Source organism: Ochotona curzoniae, unplaced genomic scaffold (assembly GCF_017591425.1).
Source record: "Ochotona curzoniae isolate NIBS_2020 unplaced genomic scaffold, NIBS_Ocur_1.0 scaffold_2683, whole genome shotgun sequence".
Lineage (NCBI taxonomy): Eukaryota > Metazoa > Chordata > Mammalia > Lagomorpha > Ochotonidae > Ochotona > Ochotona curzoniae.
Genome location: NW_024467100.1, coordinates 211,162 through 231,407, shown reverse-complemented (window position 1 = coordinate 231,407; position 20,246 = coordinate 211,162). Strand labels below are relative to the sequence as shown.

Here is a 20,246-nt window from a genome sequence, read left to right as displayed (position 1 = left end):
GGCACAATAGCTGGAAGCTGGTTTGGAAGCGGAGAAGCTGGAACTTGAGCTGACACTGTGCTATGCGTTCATTCTTTCACAGCACAATGCCCAGTCCTGTGAATTGGGTTCACAGTCAGAATTAAAGTGAAATTTAAGTGAAGCCACTTTGCTTCTGTGAAACCTATGACCAAATATATAAAGTCCAGGTGTTGAGCATTATTCCATAATGTTCTTTCCACCTGCTATTTTCATTATAGCATACAGGTACCTAACATAATTTCACTGTTAACAGCTGACCGAGCAACTAAAGAACTCCATGCCAACTCTTATATTGAAGTTGGGTGAAATGTTGATGATTTATGATATATACAGAATGGAGTTTATTAACTCCTAGTAATGATGTTGCCTTTTTGCAGTTTCCTAGATAGGAACCTGGAATGATCTGGGCTTCTTCATCTGAATATGATCAGTTGCCAGTATCCTTAGGTAGCATATTATAATGCCTTTCATGTTTTCCACTGTTTCTTCCCACTTTTTCCACCATAGTAATTTAAGTTCACCATCATTCTTCCTTCTCAGTCTTTCTTTTTTCTTGGGACTATATTGATAGTTTTGAAGATACGAACCAGTAATTTATATTGTTCCTCAATTTGAGTTTGTTTTATGTTTCATCAAAATTATTTCTACACTTTTGGTCAAGTAGCACTTGTCTGCCAGGCCCCCCTTGGTAAAATTTCTGTTTCACCCCTGTAATTAATAATTACCTGTGGAGACAGAGTTGGGTGTTGTTATCCACAGATGCCTCTTGTGAGTTATCCGAGTTGCCAGTGATGTTTTTGTTGTTTCAAGTGTGTCCTTATTTTAACATAACCATAATTTGAGCTGTCTGAACTTTTGAAAGGTGAGTGTTAAATATCATGACACACTTTCATGTGTGCTTTATGTACCAGATTTTTCAGCCAGAAATTTAAAGCTGTGATGGTAAGTGTTTTGAAGACTTTGAATGCTAGGTGTGTGTATATATCCGTAAAGCTTCTACTCTAGTGCATAAATGGAGATTTTGAAATAAAAATAAATAGTTCTTCATTGCTTGTAGTGATGAAAGTAGTGTATGTGGATAGTTTCTTTGTATGTGTTCTTTAACAGTGTAGAAGGTGAATGAAGATTTTGGAGTTTAAACAATCTGAATGCAAACAGAATGTGCCATAAGACCATCCCACACAATGCAGTGTGCTCCTTCAGTGTGGGAAAACATCTTCAGGAAAAAATAATAGCTTTTTGAGTGTGAGTAGAGGAACAAACTGAGAGCTTGTCTGTAAAGGTTTTTTTGTTTGTTTGTTTTTGTTTTTAATTTACTTAGTTTTTAATTGAAAGGCAGATTTACAGAGAGAGGGGGGGAAAGATCTTCTGTTCGCCAATTCACTCCCTAAGTAGCCGCAATGGCCAGAGTTGAGCTGATCAGGAGCCAGGAGCCTGCTCTGGGTCTCCCACATGGGTGTGGGTCCCAAGGTTTTCAGCCATCCCCTTCTGCTTTCCCAGGCCACAAGTAGAGAACCAAATGGGAAGTGGAGCAGCCAGGACATAAGCCAGTGTCCACGTGGGATCCCAGCTCTTGCAAGGCGAGGATTTAGCCACTAGGCTACCAGGCCAGGCCTTTGTTCATAAAGTTTTAACCTCATTAGATAAAACTCTTTGTATTCTCATTTCTAGATCAGTGACATACATTTACTAGAGACTTAAAATATTTGTAAATGGCAACTCTGAACATGAACAGTACTAGACTAGAACTTACCCTGATTACTTTACTTGTAGGTCCAGCTTGCTGGAACGAGTTTACAGGCCGCTGCTCAGTCTTTAAATGTACAGGTAAGCTGGGATGTGGGATTATAGGTCAGGTTTTAATTTACAACCTTCGTGTTTTTCTAATTTTATATAATCAAAATTTTATAACAAGAAATCCTTAGGAGTGTGATTCTTGTCAGTAAACTGAATCCCATAAATATCTGAATAATGATAATTATTTTTATTAATAGAAATGAATTTTATGTTCTGATACTGTGTATGAACCAACTTTGTTTTCAAAGTTTTATGTCTGGCGTTCAGTACAAATGATTCTGAGGTCTGTAACAGCTCTAACACATACCTAAACACAAAGTCAAATCTCGTAAATGCCTGCTAGTTTTCCAAGGATCTTTTATCATTTTTCATGTCTTAGGGAAACATAGTACAGAAGAAAGACACTGGATTAGCAGAAAAATGGCTCTTAGGTTAGAATTTTCTGGGTTTTTTTTTTTTTTAAGATATTTTACTTGAAACTTAATGTTACAAAGAGGCAGAGACAGCAGGAGGGAGAGAGATCTTCCATCTGTTGTTTCATTCCCCAAAGAGCCACAAAGGTCAGAGCTGGGCTGGTTCAAAGCTGGGAGCCAGGAGCGCCTTCCAGGTCTCCACCAGGGTACAAGGACCCAAGTACTTGGGCCATCTTCCACTGCTTTCTGAGGCCATAAGCAGAGAGCTGAATCAGAAGTGGAGCAGCTGGGACTAGAACCAGCAGTCATATGGGATGCCGGATCACATGTGGAGGATTAGAGTGCTATGCCACTGTATCAGCCCCAGGTTAGATTTTTCAGTATTAGTTGTGTGACCTTTGGCAAATCAGTAAACTTCCTAGGGCTCTGTGTTTTCCATTCTGTATTTAAGTAGAGGCATAGCAAAGATTTTCAGGGTTCTTTTCTGCTGTATTATGTTATACTTCTAAAAATTGCAATTAAACCTTTTTGTAAACATTGTTGGATATAGTCAAAATTAAAATGAAAATTAGGTGAGGCTACTGGTTTGCTTGTGTGAGCTATATGATGCAGTATACAAAATTCAGACGTTGCACTTTAGTCCATAACATCTCCTTCAACCTGCTATTTTCATTATAGCACATAGGTACCTAACATACAGAGGGAAAGCAGTGTTCTGGAAGATTGATTTCAGTGTTGCTAGTCTGGGTGGAGTATTCCCTGAAACCCGGTGGAGTATGGAACTGGTAACACATGGAAACAAGGAGAAAAAAGAAAGGAGATAATGTGACCTTCCTTTCTGAGGTAGAAAAGGCAGAAAATTGCCTTGGTTGCCATGGTAAACTTTCATCCCTTAGAGAGATGTTGGCAAACAGGCTGTATCTCCAGTGCAAAATGTTTACAGTCCTGCACTGTAATTATCTTTCAATGACTGGCAGAATTAATCAGAGCTTTTATGTTAATTAGCCTTGCTGCAGTCCCCAAAACAGGTGGAGGGAAATATGCAAATCTATGCAGAATTTTAATACTCTGCATAACCAGTTTTAATTACCATTAAATTTTCTCTCTGTGCCTCTTTTAGGAATATTTTCTCTTTCTCTCTTAACTGCAGTGTTTTCCTTCAAGCTTAATATGTTACTTCATGGTAGATTTGTTAGGTTCACAGTTCTTTAAAATATTAGATGAAGGATTCTGTGGGTTTAGTAATTGGTCTCTGAGACGACACATAAAGAAATTTCAGACTGACAACCAGGCCGTGCCAACATGTTGGTATGGATAGTCAGGTACAGAGTTAGAGTCAAATGTATTCTTTTCTCCACTCTTTCTTGTTTCTTATTTCCAAAGGTAAGGATTTGGGGTTGTGAAAAAAATTCTGTTCATTTATAGAGGAACAACTCATTTTTTTTCTTGTCAACTTTGCTTCAACTTTGATAGTACTGAAATCAAAAGTCTAAAAGCCTAACACGCAAGTTCTGAGGAAAATACAAGGACTTAGAAGAAAGGAGAGAAACCAGAAAACTCATAATCAAATGAGCTGTTTGTGTTGAATTTCTGTTTATTTATTTGAAAACACAGAGCTTCCCTCTATGGGTTGTTCTCCAAATGCTTGTTAAAATACCAGAGGGCTGAGGCTGGTAGACAAAGCTCAAGCCAAATTTCGCATGTGGGTGGTAGGACCCAGCTACTTGAGTTGTCACCACTGGTTACCACAGTCAACATTAGTAGACGCTGTGCCCAGGAGCCAGAGCTGCGTCTCAAACACAGGCAACCCAGTGTGGGCCCTGGGCGTCCTGACCAGCATTCTGTTAGTCAGAAGCCCACCCCTCCATTTCAAATCATTCTTAAAATATAAAATGACAAGAGAATTTCTTGTAATCAGCTATTGAAATATTTTGTTTCCTCTCCCACCCCACCCAAGTCCAAATCTAATGAAGAATCGGGGGATTCCCAGCAGCCAAGCCAGCCTTCCCAGCAGCCTTCAGTGCAGACAACCATTCCCCAGACCCAGCTTATGCTGGCTGGAGGACAGATAACCGGGGTAAGTTTTTGCCAAGAGGGTTGTGATCAACTATCTGTGTGTCAGAACAGCTCACCATAGTTGGCAGTGCCCTCAAGGAACTTTCTGCATTCTACAAACATGGAAAACAAATTGTCTTAGTTTTGAGTTTTCAGGACATCTTTTATATGGTTTCATATGTTCTGGATAAACTAAGGACTTTTCTTAAATTTTTCTTTTTTCTTTTTAATATTTAATTTTTTAAAAAATTTTTGGGAGAAAATTTTGTTTTCAAGATTCATCTGTAACAGACAGGAAGCAAGTTGATGGAAATGATAAATGTCCAATTGGAGACAGTAGTTACTCTTGTGGAAAGAGCAGTGAGTGAGGAGGGCACAGCAGCCTGCGTCTGCCCTGGTGATTTTTACTTTATTGATGTGGGAAAAAAACATTTTTCCAATTTATCCATCATAAGCTTATTAATATAAACTAAGGACTCTTCAGAATCCACATTTGAGTTAGTACTTCATCATGCGGAGGAGTCATTATCGTGATTGAGACAGTTAAACTGATGAAATGATTGTTGATGTGACGTTATGACACTGTTGCAAGATAGAAGTTACAGAATAAATTTAGTACTACAAAAGAGGAGCATTCTCTCTATGTCACTATGTAATGCTCGGAAATAAAGCGTGGTCTCACATCCTGGCTCTGGAATTTAATATAGAAGTACATATGGATTTCCCTTCTGGATTACCCTGTGTCTCAGTTTCCCTTCTTTAAACTGCAGCTGTTACTGTGGCCATTTCACAGTGCTGTTGTGAAGTTTACAGATGTATTAAAGCTTATAAGAAAATGCTTAGCATTCAGCATTCGATACTTCCGTGTGTTTTAATTGGTAATCATTCACATTGATAACCATGTTTAGTTTTTGACTTTTCAGCTATTTTTGCTGTAAGACATCGTTCAAAAGATTTTTCCACTGTTAAAGACTGATTTCTTAAATCATCCTTTTAGTGGGGCTTTGGGACATGCTAAGGAAAGAGTTACTCAGTTCACATCTCTATTCTGTTTTCTTCATTGTGGTTAAATAAATTTTGACCATGGAAAGCCGTTTCAAAATAGTTTATAAAATGCCATCCACAGCGATTAGTATATGTCTGTATATACTATATAAAAATAATGTGTACATATGTCTTGAAGGGTATTAAATGGTTTCATTTTGATTCCTGTATTTCTCATGCAAACTGTGGTGGATCCTTTTACGTTGGAGGGTTGTGCCATCAAGTTTCTGCCTCCGAGTATTATATGATACCTCTTGTTTGGTCAAAATGTATCACCAAAAGAATGATAGGATACACTTGTTACCTTGATAGAATTTTATTTGAAATAGGTTGTATTATGAAAGCAAGTTCAAGTCTATTGTGAATGCCTCTCCTGTTGAATCTTTAGGGAATTTTTTTTCCTGTTATGATAAGTAGTGTACAGTAGTTAGAGGCACTTGAGCTGGTAGATTCTGGGGCTTGTATTAAACCTGGGCATTAGGATTCATTTGCATGTGAAGAGAGTGGCTGTCACCACCTGTTCAGTGGAGATAATGTTGGCAAAGGGGATGTAAAGTTGCAGTCTCAGTTCTTTCAATATCAAAAATGACTGCGTTAAGGAAGGGCCTGCAGGGAGACTTGGAAAACAAACAAATGGACTTCAGTTTTCCTTAGACATGGCTTAGGATATATGGAAATAATAGAATATGACAGTGATGCCCACTAGTGGGAAGTAGCTGGGCCTTATCAGTTCTTTCCATGGTCATATCCAGCATCCTTGCTTCTCATTCATCTGCCTAATCACTTGCTTTCCTGTTGAGTGTAAGTTTCTTTTCATATCCTGTCAGCATTGATTCCTTCCCCACCCCCGCCCTTTGCTCACTAGTTAATTACTTTTTTTTTTTTTTTTTGCCTGAAACATAGGGCCTTGGTCAAGCATGAATGATTGTTTAAGGCCAGAGTTAGGAGCAACATTTTAATTTTAATGCTCTATTGGCTAGTTGGTGTCTAGTACCACTTGGACTACCTATTTCAAAGCAGTTGGCTTGCCCTAGGCCCTTCTCCTTCAACCCTTTCCTATTATTCTGATTTTGTTTAGCTCACTTTGACGCCAGCCCAGCAACAGCTACTGCTGCAGCAGGCCCAGGCCCAGGCTCAGCTGCTGGCTGCTGCAGTGCAGCAGCATTCTGCCAGCCAACAGCACAGTGCTGCTGGGGCCACCATCTCCGCCTCCGCCGCCACGCCCATGACGCAGATCCCCCTCTCGCAGCCCATCCAGATCGCCCAGGTGAGTGAGGCACCCTGCAGGAACGGGAGGGCAGGTTTTATTTCATATCATGCTAACTTTCTGATTGTTCCTGTAAGCCATTGAAAGCAGAGGTGCTCTAGATCACGAGGTAAATGGTATCCTCCTTTACCATTGAATTGGAAAGAACACATTTGCTTGCTTGTTCAAGTTGACATTAGAAACACATAGCTGATTTGATTACTTGAATACTGTTTATATTAAGTGACAGTTCTTGAGTAATTAGTTGGCATATTTCTGAAGCAGGGGATTACTGTATTTATCTTAATTAGCTAATTGCAGCAGGCATGTACATCTTGATGTACTCGGCAGTGAGTATTGCCACCGGGCGGGAGACACACTGCAAGCCAGCTCTGCCTCAGCGGGATTCGCATTGCCCGGAAGTGCGCTAGAATGCTGCTGGTTTTGACTTCCACTTTTTAGGTCAGAATTTCTAGAGATAACAAAAATGTGTTTAAGAGGCATAGACAATAACACCACAGAAGAAAATGCTCGTGAGAAAAGTCTCTTAAGTCAAAAAAAGTATCGTTATGTCAGTAAAATATATGAAGAGAGATTGTGTGTCTATTGGTAAACAATTGTTTCTCCCTTACAAAGGCAGAAATGGACTTAAATTATAACTAGACATTTCAAGAGAAAAGTATAAAGAATACAGTCTTTATCAAGATCATGTTTTCATTTGGTCACTCACTTTATTGCCAAATAAATGTCTTTAATACCTGAGTGGTGAGGCCTGTATATATTAACATTGTCAAAATAAGACAATGGACATAAAAACACTTAAGTTATAAAACACTAATCCAATGCAAATAAAGTGCTATTGGTGTGTTATAAATCAGACTTATATATGGTTAACTTTTTTAAGATTTATCTGATTGGAAGGCAAGGATAGGAGAAACAGACAGAGAGATCTTGCATCCACAGTTCACTCCCCAAATAGCCACCATTGTTGGTCAGGCCAGACCAAATCCAGCAGCCCCAGCACTAGGGCCATTCACTGCTTTCTCAGGCTGGATCCAAAGCAAAGGAACAGAGACTCCAACTGGTACTCTGATACAGGACGCCACCATTACAAACAGGGGCTGAACATTCTGAGATGTAACGCTGGCCCAGCTATTCTTTTTAAATAATTTAAGTGATTTCTCAGTTGATTTGGGTAAGATAGTGTCAAATTTCATGAATCATTGACATTCTTATAATTTAGACATGAAATTTATAATTTATATATGAAATTTATATGGAAATTCAGATATGGCTCTCTGAAGTTTTACCTAACAAGAGAAAACTCAACCAAATACTTTAAAACTTTCCTTGCATGATTTTTAAAGCCCACAGTGTATGTTTAAAAACAGAACACTAGCCATTTGTTCAGAGGAAATTTTAAACGATTTTTGACAATTAGGCCTAACATTAATTCGTGCCTATACTAGTGGTGGGTCCTTGCACAGGTTCCTTATTTCTTTGCTGGCTTTATCAGCACACCCAGAGCACTCAACCTCTGTGGAGATATGAGCGATGCTAGGTAACTGACTCTTCTTCATGTAGATCTGACAGAAGTCATCAGCTACAACCAAACAAGTTTATACTTCAGAAACTCCAATCTCTGTTTTAATTCTGGTTTTTCAGGATCTTCAACAACTACAACAACTACAGCAGCAGAATCTCAACCTGCAGCAGTTTGTGTTGGTACATCCGACAACCAACTTGCAACCAGCACAGTTCATCATCTCACAGACGCCCCAGGGCCAGCAGGGTGAGGTTCTCGGCAATTGACTAGTGGTGTACACACTGTCCCCTTGAGGGAACTCACAGAGCAACTGGTATCATTTAAGCCCTACAACCACCCCTTAGAATAATGTTCTAATTCAAGCCTATTTCATTGAAATTAAACTGTTTATAGCAAGAAAAATATTTTTCCTGTATATACTACATTATTGAGGTTGCACTTCACATTTAATGGCTATAGTAGAACCAAGAGTTTGCCTAAAAGTCTAAGTCATTCAAAATGCTAAACATAAAATGGCTAAGTGGCTTTTAGTGCTTTGACAGTTTGTCATGGGAATATATTCAAAGAGTATTAACTGAGCACTGAAAGGGTATAATTCTGAGACTCCCTTTAAAAAAAAAGTTTGAGAAGAGAGGGTGTTAGTGTATTAGAAACTTTGTGGATTAGTGGATTATAAAAATCGTTGCCATAAATTAATTTCTGTCTCAATAAGGTTTGATCATATTTATAAGATTGATTAATTAAATCATTTCAGCAAGTGTCTGAATTATGCATTGGTTTACACCTACCAATTTTTTTTTAAATTATTTATTTTGTAAAGGCAGATTTATAGATGGAGATACAGAAATCTTTTGTCCACTGGCTCCCTCCCCAAGTAGCCACAACAGCCAGAGCTGAGCCTGTCTGACACCAGGAGCCAGGAGCCAGGAGCCTCCTATGAGTCTCCCACACAGGTGCAGGATTCCAAGGCTTTGCGTCATCCTCTGCTGCTTTCCCATGCCAAAAGCAGGGAGCTGGATGGGAAATGGAGCAGCCAGGATATTAACTGGCGCCCATATGGGATACAAGCGGTTGCGGGATGTGGATTTTAGTCACTAGGATATCACACTGGGCCCTATGTCTATCAGTTCTAAATAATTTGGAGGGGTTTGTTTTTATTTTTGCCTTTTCTCCCAAGATCATTCATTCCAAAATCTTCTGTTGTCTAAATGCATACTGTATGGCACATATGTTCAAAACTAAAAGATAAAAGAATCTGGTCTGGGAACACCTCAGACAAAGTTTCTTTTGGAATTTCCCCACTCGAACTGCCAGACTCAGAACCCTAACCATGAAAATACAGAGGACAGAACAAGTCAACCAACCACCTCAGCCATGTGTTGGCAGTGAAAAACTGGGCAGACGGAGACTCTAAGATGAACTGTGTCAATCAGTGGATTCTTCAACAACCTCATTGTGCTTGCAGTGGCGAGAATGACAGTGGTTCATAACTGTTATCAAAACCACTTGAGCAGGACCCTCGGAGCATGCCCCACGTCAGGGACCTGGGGTGGGTGGGAGACTGGGTGGGGCTTCTCCCTTAATATCCCCCTTTACCTCGATACATGAAGGAAACAATGTGGAAATAATAGTCTTACCCACTTTCCTGTAGCCCTTGAACCTTTTTACCCTAATTAACTATGTAAAGATTGCCAAAAATATAATAAAGAAATGGAAAAAGTTAAAAAAGAGTAAAAGATAAACAAGTCAGGTTTCCCTCTGAGTTCAGTTTAGAAGCAGAGAAAGACCTGCCATCAGTGTTGGTTGACAGACATAGAATTCTGTGGTAGCCAAGACCTTTGTGATCAGAGATGCCTCCTAGGCACATTTGGGAGGATGCATCTACACACTTACAAAACGGAGACTGTCAGTCTTAGAAAATGAACAATACCCATGAAGCTCAGAGACATGGAAGGAGAATCAGTAAGCTACACTCTGATGAGGTGCAAAAGACTTGGCAGAAATCAGATCATTAAAAAAAAAAAAACCTTACCTGAAATTTCTGTGAGTTTGACCTTAGATCTACAACTTAGAAAAATAGGTTCCTAAACCCATCCCTCAGAAGTTTAACCGTCACTTTTGGGATTCTGATGTTAATGGGCTGATGCTTCTGTTCAGGAAGTCTGCAGGGTAGATGAAATCATAGATCTCAGTGAAAAAGTGATGTTTCCCAATCTGTATTTAGAAAATTAACGCTGAATCAGAGGAAGGGAAAGTGGATGGCTAACAATGGAGAGTATAATACTGGCTAGGAGACTATTGCAGTAGTCCTGTTGAGGTTTGATAAGAGCTGAGCTATCATGGGCATAGAAAACAGAAGGCAACTTGGCAAATGCCTAGGTGGCTGATGGTCGATTCATGATGAGGAAGAGGCGTCCAGGTAATTCCTGGGGTTTTGGGAAAGTATGAGAGTTGTTGAGCCTTGTGGAAAATGTATGTGGACTAATGGAAGAGTGTTGGTTTAATGAACCCTTTCAATATAGAGTCAGAGGAAGATATTGTGATTTCAGAGATCATAAACTGATGGAAAATGGTAGTCCCAGTGTAAGAGAAGTCCAAGGCAGGATGAAGAAATGTCATAGTTTGAAACTTAGATCAAGACTGAAGTATGTGTATTAGACTTGGTCATTACTAAAGCCTGAAGATCGAATGCGATCACCTTCATTTACTTATGGCAAAGCCAAGGGTATCATTCTTTTTTCAAATCTGGGACCTCACTTTATGAGGTTATTTCATAAAGTTGTAACAGCTTGGGCTGACATTTGACCTGGAAGTTGAGACTGGCAGTTAAGGGACTCCCTGCTTCCATATGGAAGTACCTAGGTTCAAATCCCAGCTCTGCTGCCGATTCCAGCTTCCTACTAGAGCACACCTTGGAAGGCAGCAGAAAATGGCTGAAGTTCTGACGTCTCTGCCACCTGCACAGAAGACCCGGACTGACTACTGACTGCTGGCATTAGCCTTTCCCAACCCTAGCTGTTACCTGCACTTGAGGAATTTACCAGTAGATGAACAATCTCCCCATCTCTGTTTGAGAAGTAGACCTCAAAAAAAAAGTCAAATTATTGTCAAGAAAGTTAATTGGCACACAAATGGTTATTTATTCTGATTCGGGAGTTTGCAAAGGCATTTGTAGTTCTAGTTCATAGCATTTCCCCCAAACTTCTTTAAGACTTGAAAGTAGGGTCCAGTGTGATGGCTCAGTGGCTAAATCCTTCCCTTGTAAGCATTAGAATCCCATACTGGTCGTAGTTTATGTCTTGGCTGCTCCACTTCTCATCCAGCTCCCTGCTTGTGACCTCAGAAAGTATAGGATGGCCCAAGGCCTTGGGATCCTACATGGATGTTGGAGACCCAGAAAAAGCTCCTGTCTCCTGGCCTTGGATTTGCTCAGCTGCCTCCATTGTGGCCACTTTGGGAATGAACCAGCAGACAGAAGATCTTTCTGTCTCTCTTACTCTCTGCCTTTCCAATAAAAATAATTAAATCTTTTTAAAAGAAAAATTTTGGAAATAGCACAGAGTAGAAAATACTGATTGGCTAAAGGGTCAGTGACCTTGATCAAATCATTTAACTGGATTTTCGTATTTAATTTCTCTTCTTGTACTTCATTTGTGTGAGTAAATTGTGTAAAATCCTGAAGATAATTATGCTGGAGTCATTAGAACCATAGACTCTAAAACATTTGGGGAATGTTAATTTTTCTGTGCCTCAGTTTCTAAATCAGAAATAGGAATATACATTCAGTATTTACCTAAGTGTAAATACTGTAAAGATTGAGTGAGTGAATACAAGTAAAGCAACTTTCTAAAAGAAGCTTCATACACAGCTGCCTATGAAACTTTCCTATTCCCCTTATGACATGAATATGATTTCAGTATCTTCATCAGTCAGTAGGTTGTAGACACATCAACGCGGAGCAGGAAGACACACTCAGTTTGTTCTTTTTAGTAAAAGGAAAGCAAAGAACCAATTTGAAAGTAATCTAGATTGTCTGTACCACTGCTGCCGAGTTGTTGTCATTTGTAAACAATATATGACCCATTTTCTAAGATAATTCAGTGATGTAAAGGATTAAAAGAGTGGAAATACTTGGCAAATGTTTTTAGGAGTGAAATTCATTGTAATTAAATGTGCCAGAAAAGCTAAAAATCCAAAGTGCTTCTTTGACCTTGGCAAGGAGAACAAAGGCTTGATGTGTTGAAGTTTGGTAATGTTTTCAACATGAAAAAAAATCTTCCAGTATTGATTTAGTTTCCAGCAAGAGAAATATAAGCCATTTTCCAGCATTACCAGAATTACTTTTATACTACTTCGAGTTCTTTGATACATTTCTGAACTTGAGTCATGAGTTACAGCAGATTTTATTTTGCCCTTTTTATCTTTATATTTGTCCTGAAAATAATTAAAGAAATGTTCTTTGTTAGGAAGCTTACTTTTCAGGTTGCTGTTTGTTTTTAATGACTTGGGGTAAAGAAGACATGGCAAGGATTGGTCCTTACAAAGGATTTCTTAAAACTCAGTGGGCTCTTTTGCTATTTTCAGCTGACCTTGTTTGGGGAGAAAGACTTAAGGCTTAAATTTATTCATAAAATATAATACTGGGAACCAAAAGGACCCTTTTGGTATTATAATATCTGATTGAATATGATTAGTTTTGAAAAAACCTTCCTTGAGTGGATGCTAGCAAAGTGTTTTTTAAGCTGCTACTAAGGATGCCCATGTACCCATGTCTGATACAGATTAGAGTGCAGGTTTCTCTGCTTCCAATCCAGCTGCCTGCTCGCGTGCACCCTAGGAGGCGACAGACAAGTGGCCAAATGCTTGGGTTCCTGTCACGCACAGGGGAGATAACATGGAGTTCGTGTTCTTGACTTTAACCTGACCCAGTTCCAGCTGTTAAGATGTTTGGGGAGTGAACACTGCTAAGATTTCTCTCCTCCCTGTCTGTCATTCTAGTTTTCAAATAAATAAATATTTTTCCTCTTGTCACAAATTAATAAAACTATTTCTTATACTTTAAAATAATTCACATGTTGAAGTGCCCTGTGTTTAGTGACGAGACCTAATTTCTTATGCTTGTGCTCATCTCTCTCTCTCTTTTTGTTATATTTGATTACTTTTGAATCTTTAACATTTTCAGTTTTATCAATGATGTGAAATATAGTTTTTCTTCCCTTGGACTACCCTTCAGGTTTTTTTTCAAGCCAGTTAGATTTAATATTTTTGTCCAATCAGTGAACAGTTTGTTAAGTGACTATTGAATGCGATATAGTGCTCTAAGTGTTGGAGGTAATTGATTTTGAATGAGACAATGGCCCTGCCCTGTTTAGGAGATAGCAAGAAGTTAACATGTGAACAAATTGTTTAAATAGCAGTAAGTACTAAAATGTAGATTAAGAGCCATCTGATAAAAAAAAAAAACTAATGGAGTGAAAAATCCTCTCTGGAGCAATGACATTTGAACTGGGGCCCGAATGATGATGAGTGTGGCTCCACAGAAGGATCTGGACCTTAGAGGCAGAGTTTGACCTAGTCAGGGAGACAAAAATAAACCAAGACCAGGGTAGCTGGAATTTAGTGAGTGAAAGAAAGTACGTGTTAAGAGATGAAATATGAGAAATAAATGAGGCCAGATAACCTAAGGCTGCCTAGATTTTCTTAGTTATAATTTGGTGTCATTAGCATATTTTAATTGGAAAGTGATTTAGTGAAAAAGATTGCTCTAAGTAAGTATTCTGTAAGGTTGAAATTATAGAGACTCTACAGCGTCATTCTATTTTCTAAATCTTTCTTTTGAGAATTTGTGATTGCATATACTCAGGTTTTTTTGTTTCATAATTTGATTTATTTGAAAGAACAACAGAGAGAAAGAGAAAGAAAGGGAGATCTTCTATTTGCTAGTTCACTCCCCAAATACCCACAACAGCTGGGGGGTGCTTCAGCCTGTCTCAAGGGAGGCAGGGACTTCCCTCGGACGTGCGTTAGAGGTCGCTGTTTTAGAGTTGCTGGGCCTAGTTCTGTCCCCTAGCAGATAGAAACTGCCTTCTTCAGCACAGGCATTCCATGTGGGCAACCACTCAAGGCCCAGTTCCTCCTTCTGATCCAGCTCCCTGCTGATTGCCTGGGAAACGGCACAAAATGGCCAATGTCAGTGGGCCACTGCTACCCATGTGGAAACCCAGAAAAGCTCCTGGCTCCTGGTTTGGCCTGGCCCAACCCCAAGTTGTAACCATTTGAAAAGTGGGCCAGCAGATGAAAGATCTCTCTCCTTCTCTCTGTAAAATCTGCCTTTCAAATTTAAAAAAAGAAAATCTTTTTGTTGTTGTTGTTTTCAAAATTGAAAGGCTGTGATAAAAACAAACACTCCAATATGGTGTGCAGGTGTTCCAAGCTGCAGCCCACCCCACACCAAGAGTTATTTAATTTGATCAAATTTACTGCTCTGTTTCACTTACTGCTCAGTTGAACAAAAGTCAGAGTTACCTAGAAAATTCAAACCTGCCTAATATGTTTATATTATTTGCAGCCTACATTATAAAATACTTTAATAACTTAAATTCATACAGTACTTAATCAAAATATCTGGCATGTTTAAATTGTTTTGCTGCTGTACTACATATTCCAGTATTCTATATATTCAAATTTAGAAGCCTGAGGAAATCTGTTTTCACAAATAGTTTTATCACATATTTCAAAAAAATGATGTAGGAGTGGTGTGCTGTTTTCCATTATTTGTAACATTGCTCATACAAATAATCCTGTATTTAATATTTTAGAAACAGGTATTCTAGATTGGGTCTCTGTGTGTAAGATACTTAAACTAAAAAGGCAAGGGGTTGAATAGTTGACCAGGCACGTACTGCAAACATGGCAATGGTCCATATTTCAACTTTTCGGTGTTTGCTGTTGTCAGAAAACATTGCTGGACTACTTACCAGTAATCATTTATGAACTCCAGGATTAGTACAGATAGAATACTTTGCATTTCTATTTTTGTATAATCAAAGACAAGTGTTTGATTAAGAGGACTTGGAAAGGGCAGCTTCCACTCCAGGTGTGGCTTGCTCCTTGCGTTAAGTAGGCAGCCATCGTCCAGAGTCTAATGAATTCTAGGTGAGGAAGCTGAGCTCCTTTTAGAATTTGCAATGTGCTTTCATATTGAATTGTTCTTTTCTTTGATCCATGCCTTAGTAAAATAAAGAATTGGCCTCCAAAGAGCTTATTCAGACTGCACCAAAGGCATATTCTCTTTAATGCTCCATTCCTTGCCTGAGTTTTATTTAACATGATTGAATTTTAGGCAGATAAGACAAGAGTTTTGAGACCAATGAGAGCATCAGGAGATCAATGAGAAATTGTTAGACCTCATTTTTATTCTGTCTTTTGAAAGTAATCTTGAACAGTTTGGGCATAGTGTGTTTTTATTTTACAGGTCTCCTGCAAGCGCAAAATCTTTTAACACAACTACCTCAGCAAAGCCAAGCCAGCCTCCTGCCGTCGCAGCCAAGCATCACGCTCACGTCCCAGGTCAGCTTGCTTCTGCTGGCTTGCTTTCTCTTATCCTGTCAGCCAGATAAAGCAGTGCTAGCAGTTAAAGTATTCTTTGAAAATATTTCAAGACTCTCCCTTTTCTGACATGTTTATGAGAAATAACTGTTGCCAGCAAATGAGCCGTGCTTTGGTGTCAGAAGTTATTACCACTGAAACTGCAAGCCTAGCGCCCCAGTTGAAACTGTCATTGCCTTTTGCCCTTTATCAGAAATGGCGAAGAAGTTATCATCTTCATGAATCCACTTTCTTTGTTCTCACACTTAGTATTGCATTAGGTCATTTCCACCACTCATATGACCATTGAAAAAGCACAGGTCATAAAACAGGTTTACATTACTAGCTTCAAGCTGCTTCTTCCTAACTCATGATTTTGAGCGTGTCATTTTACCTCCCTCAACTTTCAATGCCTCATTTGTAAGTTGGTATCTGAACTGGCTGATCCTGAATCCCACCTCCTCCTCTTTGCACTACTGGATAGCAGTGCACTGCTACGCTTGACAGAATTCCCACAGTTTGTTGTAAGAACTCCTGTCACTATGAAATGGGATGGAATTGTCTTGATGTGATAAGGGCATGTGCAACATTAAAAAAGAAATGATCATACTTAATAATGAAAGACCGTACGGACGCCCTAAGATGTGGACCCTGGCAGGTTGACCAGTGTCAAACGTGTCTGTTCACTAAACTGAAGAATCTGACAGTGTGACAAGACAGGAAAAAGAAATATAGAACATGTAGATCAGGAAGGAAGAAGTCAAGCTGACTTAACCGGTAGAAAACATGATAGTATAGAAAGCTAATGAAATAAATAAGTTTAAACTCATATAGCACAGGAAGTCAGTTTTCAAAAATGATATATACTACAAATGACCATTTCTAAATTGAAATTGAGAAAAAAATATTCACAGCCTTTTGGGATAAGCTCAACAAACTAAATTTATAAAATAGGGCAGGACGGGTGCTGTGGTGTGAGGGAAGCTTTTAGCACCCGTATCCCATATGGGCACGAGTTCAGATCCCTGCTGCTCCACTTCCGTCATGGTCCCCGATAATGTGCTTAAGAAAAGTAGTTGGAAATAGCCCATGTGCCTGAGCCCCTGCACCACGTCGGAGACCCAGAAGAAGCTCCCCTAGCTTCAGGCTGGCCCATTTCTCTGTTACATTCATTTGGAGGGTGACAACAAGTGAAGAACCCCTCTCTTTGTCTCTCCTTTCTCTCTGTAACTCTGTCTCTCACATTTAAAAAAAAATAAATCTTTAGAAAAAAAATTATGAAATGTTGCTGAGTAAAATTTAAGAGCTATAAAAATAGAGAACTCTGGCATTAATCAGAAAACAGAGCTATTTGAAATGTTTGCTCTGAAATTGATCTCTGGATTCACAAATCCAGCAACTGTTTTTGTAGAAATCTGAATGTTGTTTCTACCGTATATTTGAAATTGTGGAAGATAAGTAAAAGTTATATATTTCTTAAATGAAGTTGCTTTTAAAAATTAGAGCCATAAATGTAATACTAGTATATCAATAAAGATATTTCTTATTATAACTTAATAAAGTATAGGTCCATCTATATTTAACCAGCCAATTTTCCAGAAATATCACCCATTTTAGTGGGAAATGGCAAATCTTCAATGATGGAGCTAAAGCAATTGGTTTTTATAAGCACCCTCCCCCCAATAAAGACTTTTATTTGTTACCATATTCAAAGAATAAATTGAATAAATCATATCCTAAGGTTCCAGATGAAAACAGGAAAAAAAAATTTGTGCACTTGGTAAAGACAATAATTTCTGAAACAGGACAAAAAAATCCACTGATCATAAAAGAAAAAAAAAACAGGTAAATTTAATTTCATAAAAATTAAAAGCTTCTCTCCTAGAACGTGAGAAAGAAAAGCCACAGAAAGTATGTCTGAGAATAGTCTCATATCTAAGCATTTGAAGCACTCATGCAACTTAATAGTAAGACAAACAGAAGGAAACAGAGGGGAAAATATTAAAAATCCTTTGTTGAAGAAGATATATGAGTTCCAAAAACTTGTAGTCATGAGGGAAATATAAATAAAATCACTACACAATCCCCAGAATTAAGATAAATTAAAAGGCTATGATAAGACCAATTGTTGGTGAAAATTTGAAAAGTATTTTGGCAGTTTCTTGGAAAGATATATGTTACCTTGCAGCGCACCCATTTTAGTCCTAGAAGTAGAAAATCATGTGAACATTCATAGCGGCTTTATTTGAAAACAGCCTAAGTGTCCTTAAGCTGGTGACTAAATAACATGAACTTTGGTGTATCTATCTGATCGAGTGCTATTCCACAGTAAAAAAAAAAAAATTTTAAATTAAGAAAAATGTAGTTCTGATACATACAAGATGTATAATGAAAGACACGAGATGCAAAACATTATATATTGTGTATTTTAACTACGTGACATTTTAGATAAGATAGTACTTTCATTATAGATACACGAGCAGTTGTTGGGTACCAGAAGCTAATGGTACCCAACAACTGGATTAACTGCACGGGACAAAAGGGGACTTTGAGGAGTGAGGATTCTGCTTCATATTTTCAATTTTGGTACCAGTTTTCTGACTGTATATAGCTGCAAAAACATATTAAACGGTACTCTCTGAAATGGTAAGTTTGTAAGTATGCAGGATGGAGAGTCCTTCCTGGCCTCTACGCTGTATACACAGTGTTAGGCTATCGTAGCCTCAGCCTGATGGTGTTCACTGAACTCTACTCTACTCTAGATCTGGCCCATTTCAGCCTGACATTTCTGGAGTTGGGGCTGTTTGTCTATAATCAGCCCTCTTGAAGGTCCCCAGGCTGTGTGTAGTCCTTTATTTTGTGAGAGAAGGGCTGGTTTATTAAGCCTGGAGATGAAATAATCTAATAGTTGAGATTTACCAGCCTGTCTGCTCGTCAGCTAGTTTCACTGTGGGAATTGTACAGCCATGTAGGATTCTAATGTATTTGGTGCTATTTTTGGTTCTTCCAAAATGGTCAGATTGAAAATCGCTCCATATCAGTATCTCATAGAGATGAACTTTATTGTCTGGGTAATGCCTACTGTGTAGTTTTCTAGGACAGTTGGTCTCCTTGGAGAGAGTCTTAACTAATGAGGCCAAGGTCAAAGATATATGACTCGTCTAAATTACGAGAATCATCACAGCCTTGGGCTTCTCTGTAGTCCTGGTGGCCATCCCTGTCTTGCTGCTGTTTGCAGCAGGGCTCAGTTGAGCTGCTATGATGCAGTCCGGGCATCACTGCCAACTGCACAAACGCAGGAGAAGGGTCTGTTCTATTCAGGGTCTGTGGCAGAGTCGAACACTGTAGCACAGTATTTGCATAGTATGGAATTTAATGTTTCCTTTTAAAAAGGAAAAGAGACTATGCCTTCACGTTCCCAGATAATGAATTTAAATAGTTAACTATTCGAGAGTACACCAAAGAAGCTAACAATTGTTAAAGGAATTTTATGAATTAGAAATAGGTGAAGATGTCTCAGATTTGAAGCAAACAAAAGATAATAGAAAGAAAAAAGAAGTTCACCTAAATGAGGATTTAAAGCTTATGTACAGTGAAAAATAAAAGAAGAAGAAGCAGATTGGAGAATTCACTTGCATTAATGCGACAAAGTCTTAAGCTTTGAAATTCGATCAGCTCTTTAAGGAAGCCAGAAAAGATATCATTAATGTATGAAAGGATCAAGGACAAATCTAATTCATATCCAAGAAAATACAGGTAATGATTGACACATGAGGAAATTTTCACTTTGAGAAAGACAAAGTAAGGCAGCTGTGAAATACCATTTACTCTTTTCACCTGGCAAACCAATTTTTAAAACTGCGAACACGAATCCTGTGAAGGAAGTCAACATTATATCATGAAAGTGTGCCAGAAGTCATGAAATTGTTCATTCGCTAGCAGACAATCCCTTGTGCCTCACAAAACTAATTACATAGATGGGAAAAATTAATCTATGTGCAAAAACTTTTTCATTATTCCCTTATCTGTGTTAGTAGGAGGGGGGGAATTAAAAGCCCTTTAATTAAGAAATAGTTAAGTAATGATAATGTTGCCTTAGCCTCTGAAAAAGATAATTATGAAGACTAAAAAAATAGAAAAAATTAAAATATAAATATTAAGTGAGAAAATCAGGATATTATTACATATACCATAATTAAGGTTCAAAAAGTAGGGTTGGGGGAAACTTGAATGAATACACAAAAATGAAATCTTAATTTATTTAGACTACAAGTGATTTCTTTTTCTCCTTAGAATAAATTTTATAATGTTCTAAAACTGTTGTTATAGTATTGTTTCACATATTGGAGATGTGATAGTGGTGAACAAGACAGATACGGTCCCTGCTGTTTTGGTAGCCTAAGTGGCATGTTTATGAAACAGGCTCCTAAAAATTAAGAAGGATTTGTTAGAAGACAGATATATTCAGGCCTTTGGGCAGCCCAGATATAATTTTTTTCCTCTTGTGTTGTAGTCAAGTATTTTTTTTGTAGCGTGG

The 20,246-nt window shown here is 38.4% G+C and overlaps 1 protein-coding gene across 4 annotated transcripts in view; it reads left to right on the top strand.

Annotated features, from left to right (window-relative positions):
• POU2F1 (POU class 2 homeobox 1) overlaps positions 1-20,246 on the top strand; it is a 142,514-nt gene that overhangs the window by 106,161 nt on the left and 16,107 nt on the right. For 3 of the 4 annotated variants that reach the window (XM_041003406.1, XM_041003404.1, XM_041003408.1), the window contains exons 4-8: positions 1,795-1,848; positions 4,189-4,308; positions 6,409-6,597; positions 8,242-8,368; positions 15,597-15,691. In XM_041003406.1, the coding sequence (XP_040859340.1) occupies positions 1,795-1,848; positions 4,189-4,308; positions 6,409-6,597; positions 8,242-8,368; positions 15,597-15,691 (585 nt within the window). The remainder of the gene's footprint in view (positions 1-1,794; positions 1,849-4,188; positions 4,309-6,408; positions 6,598-8,241; positions 8,369-15,596; positions 15,692-20,246) is intronic. The other variant, XM_041003407.1, reaches the window with a different exon arrangement.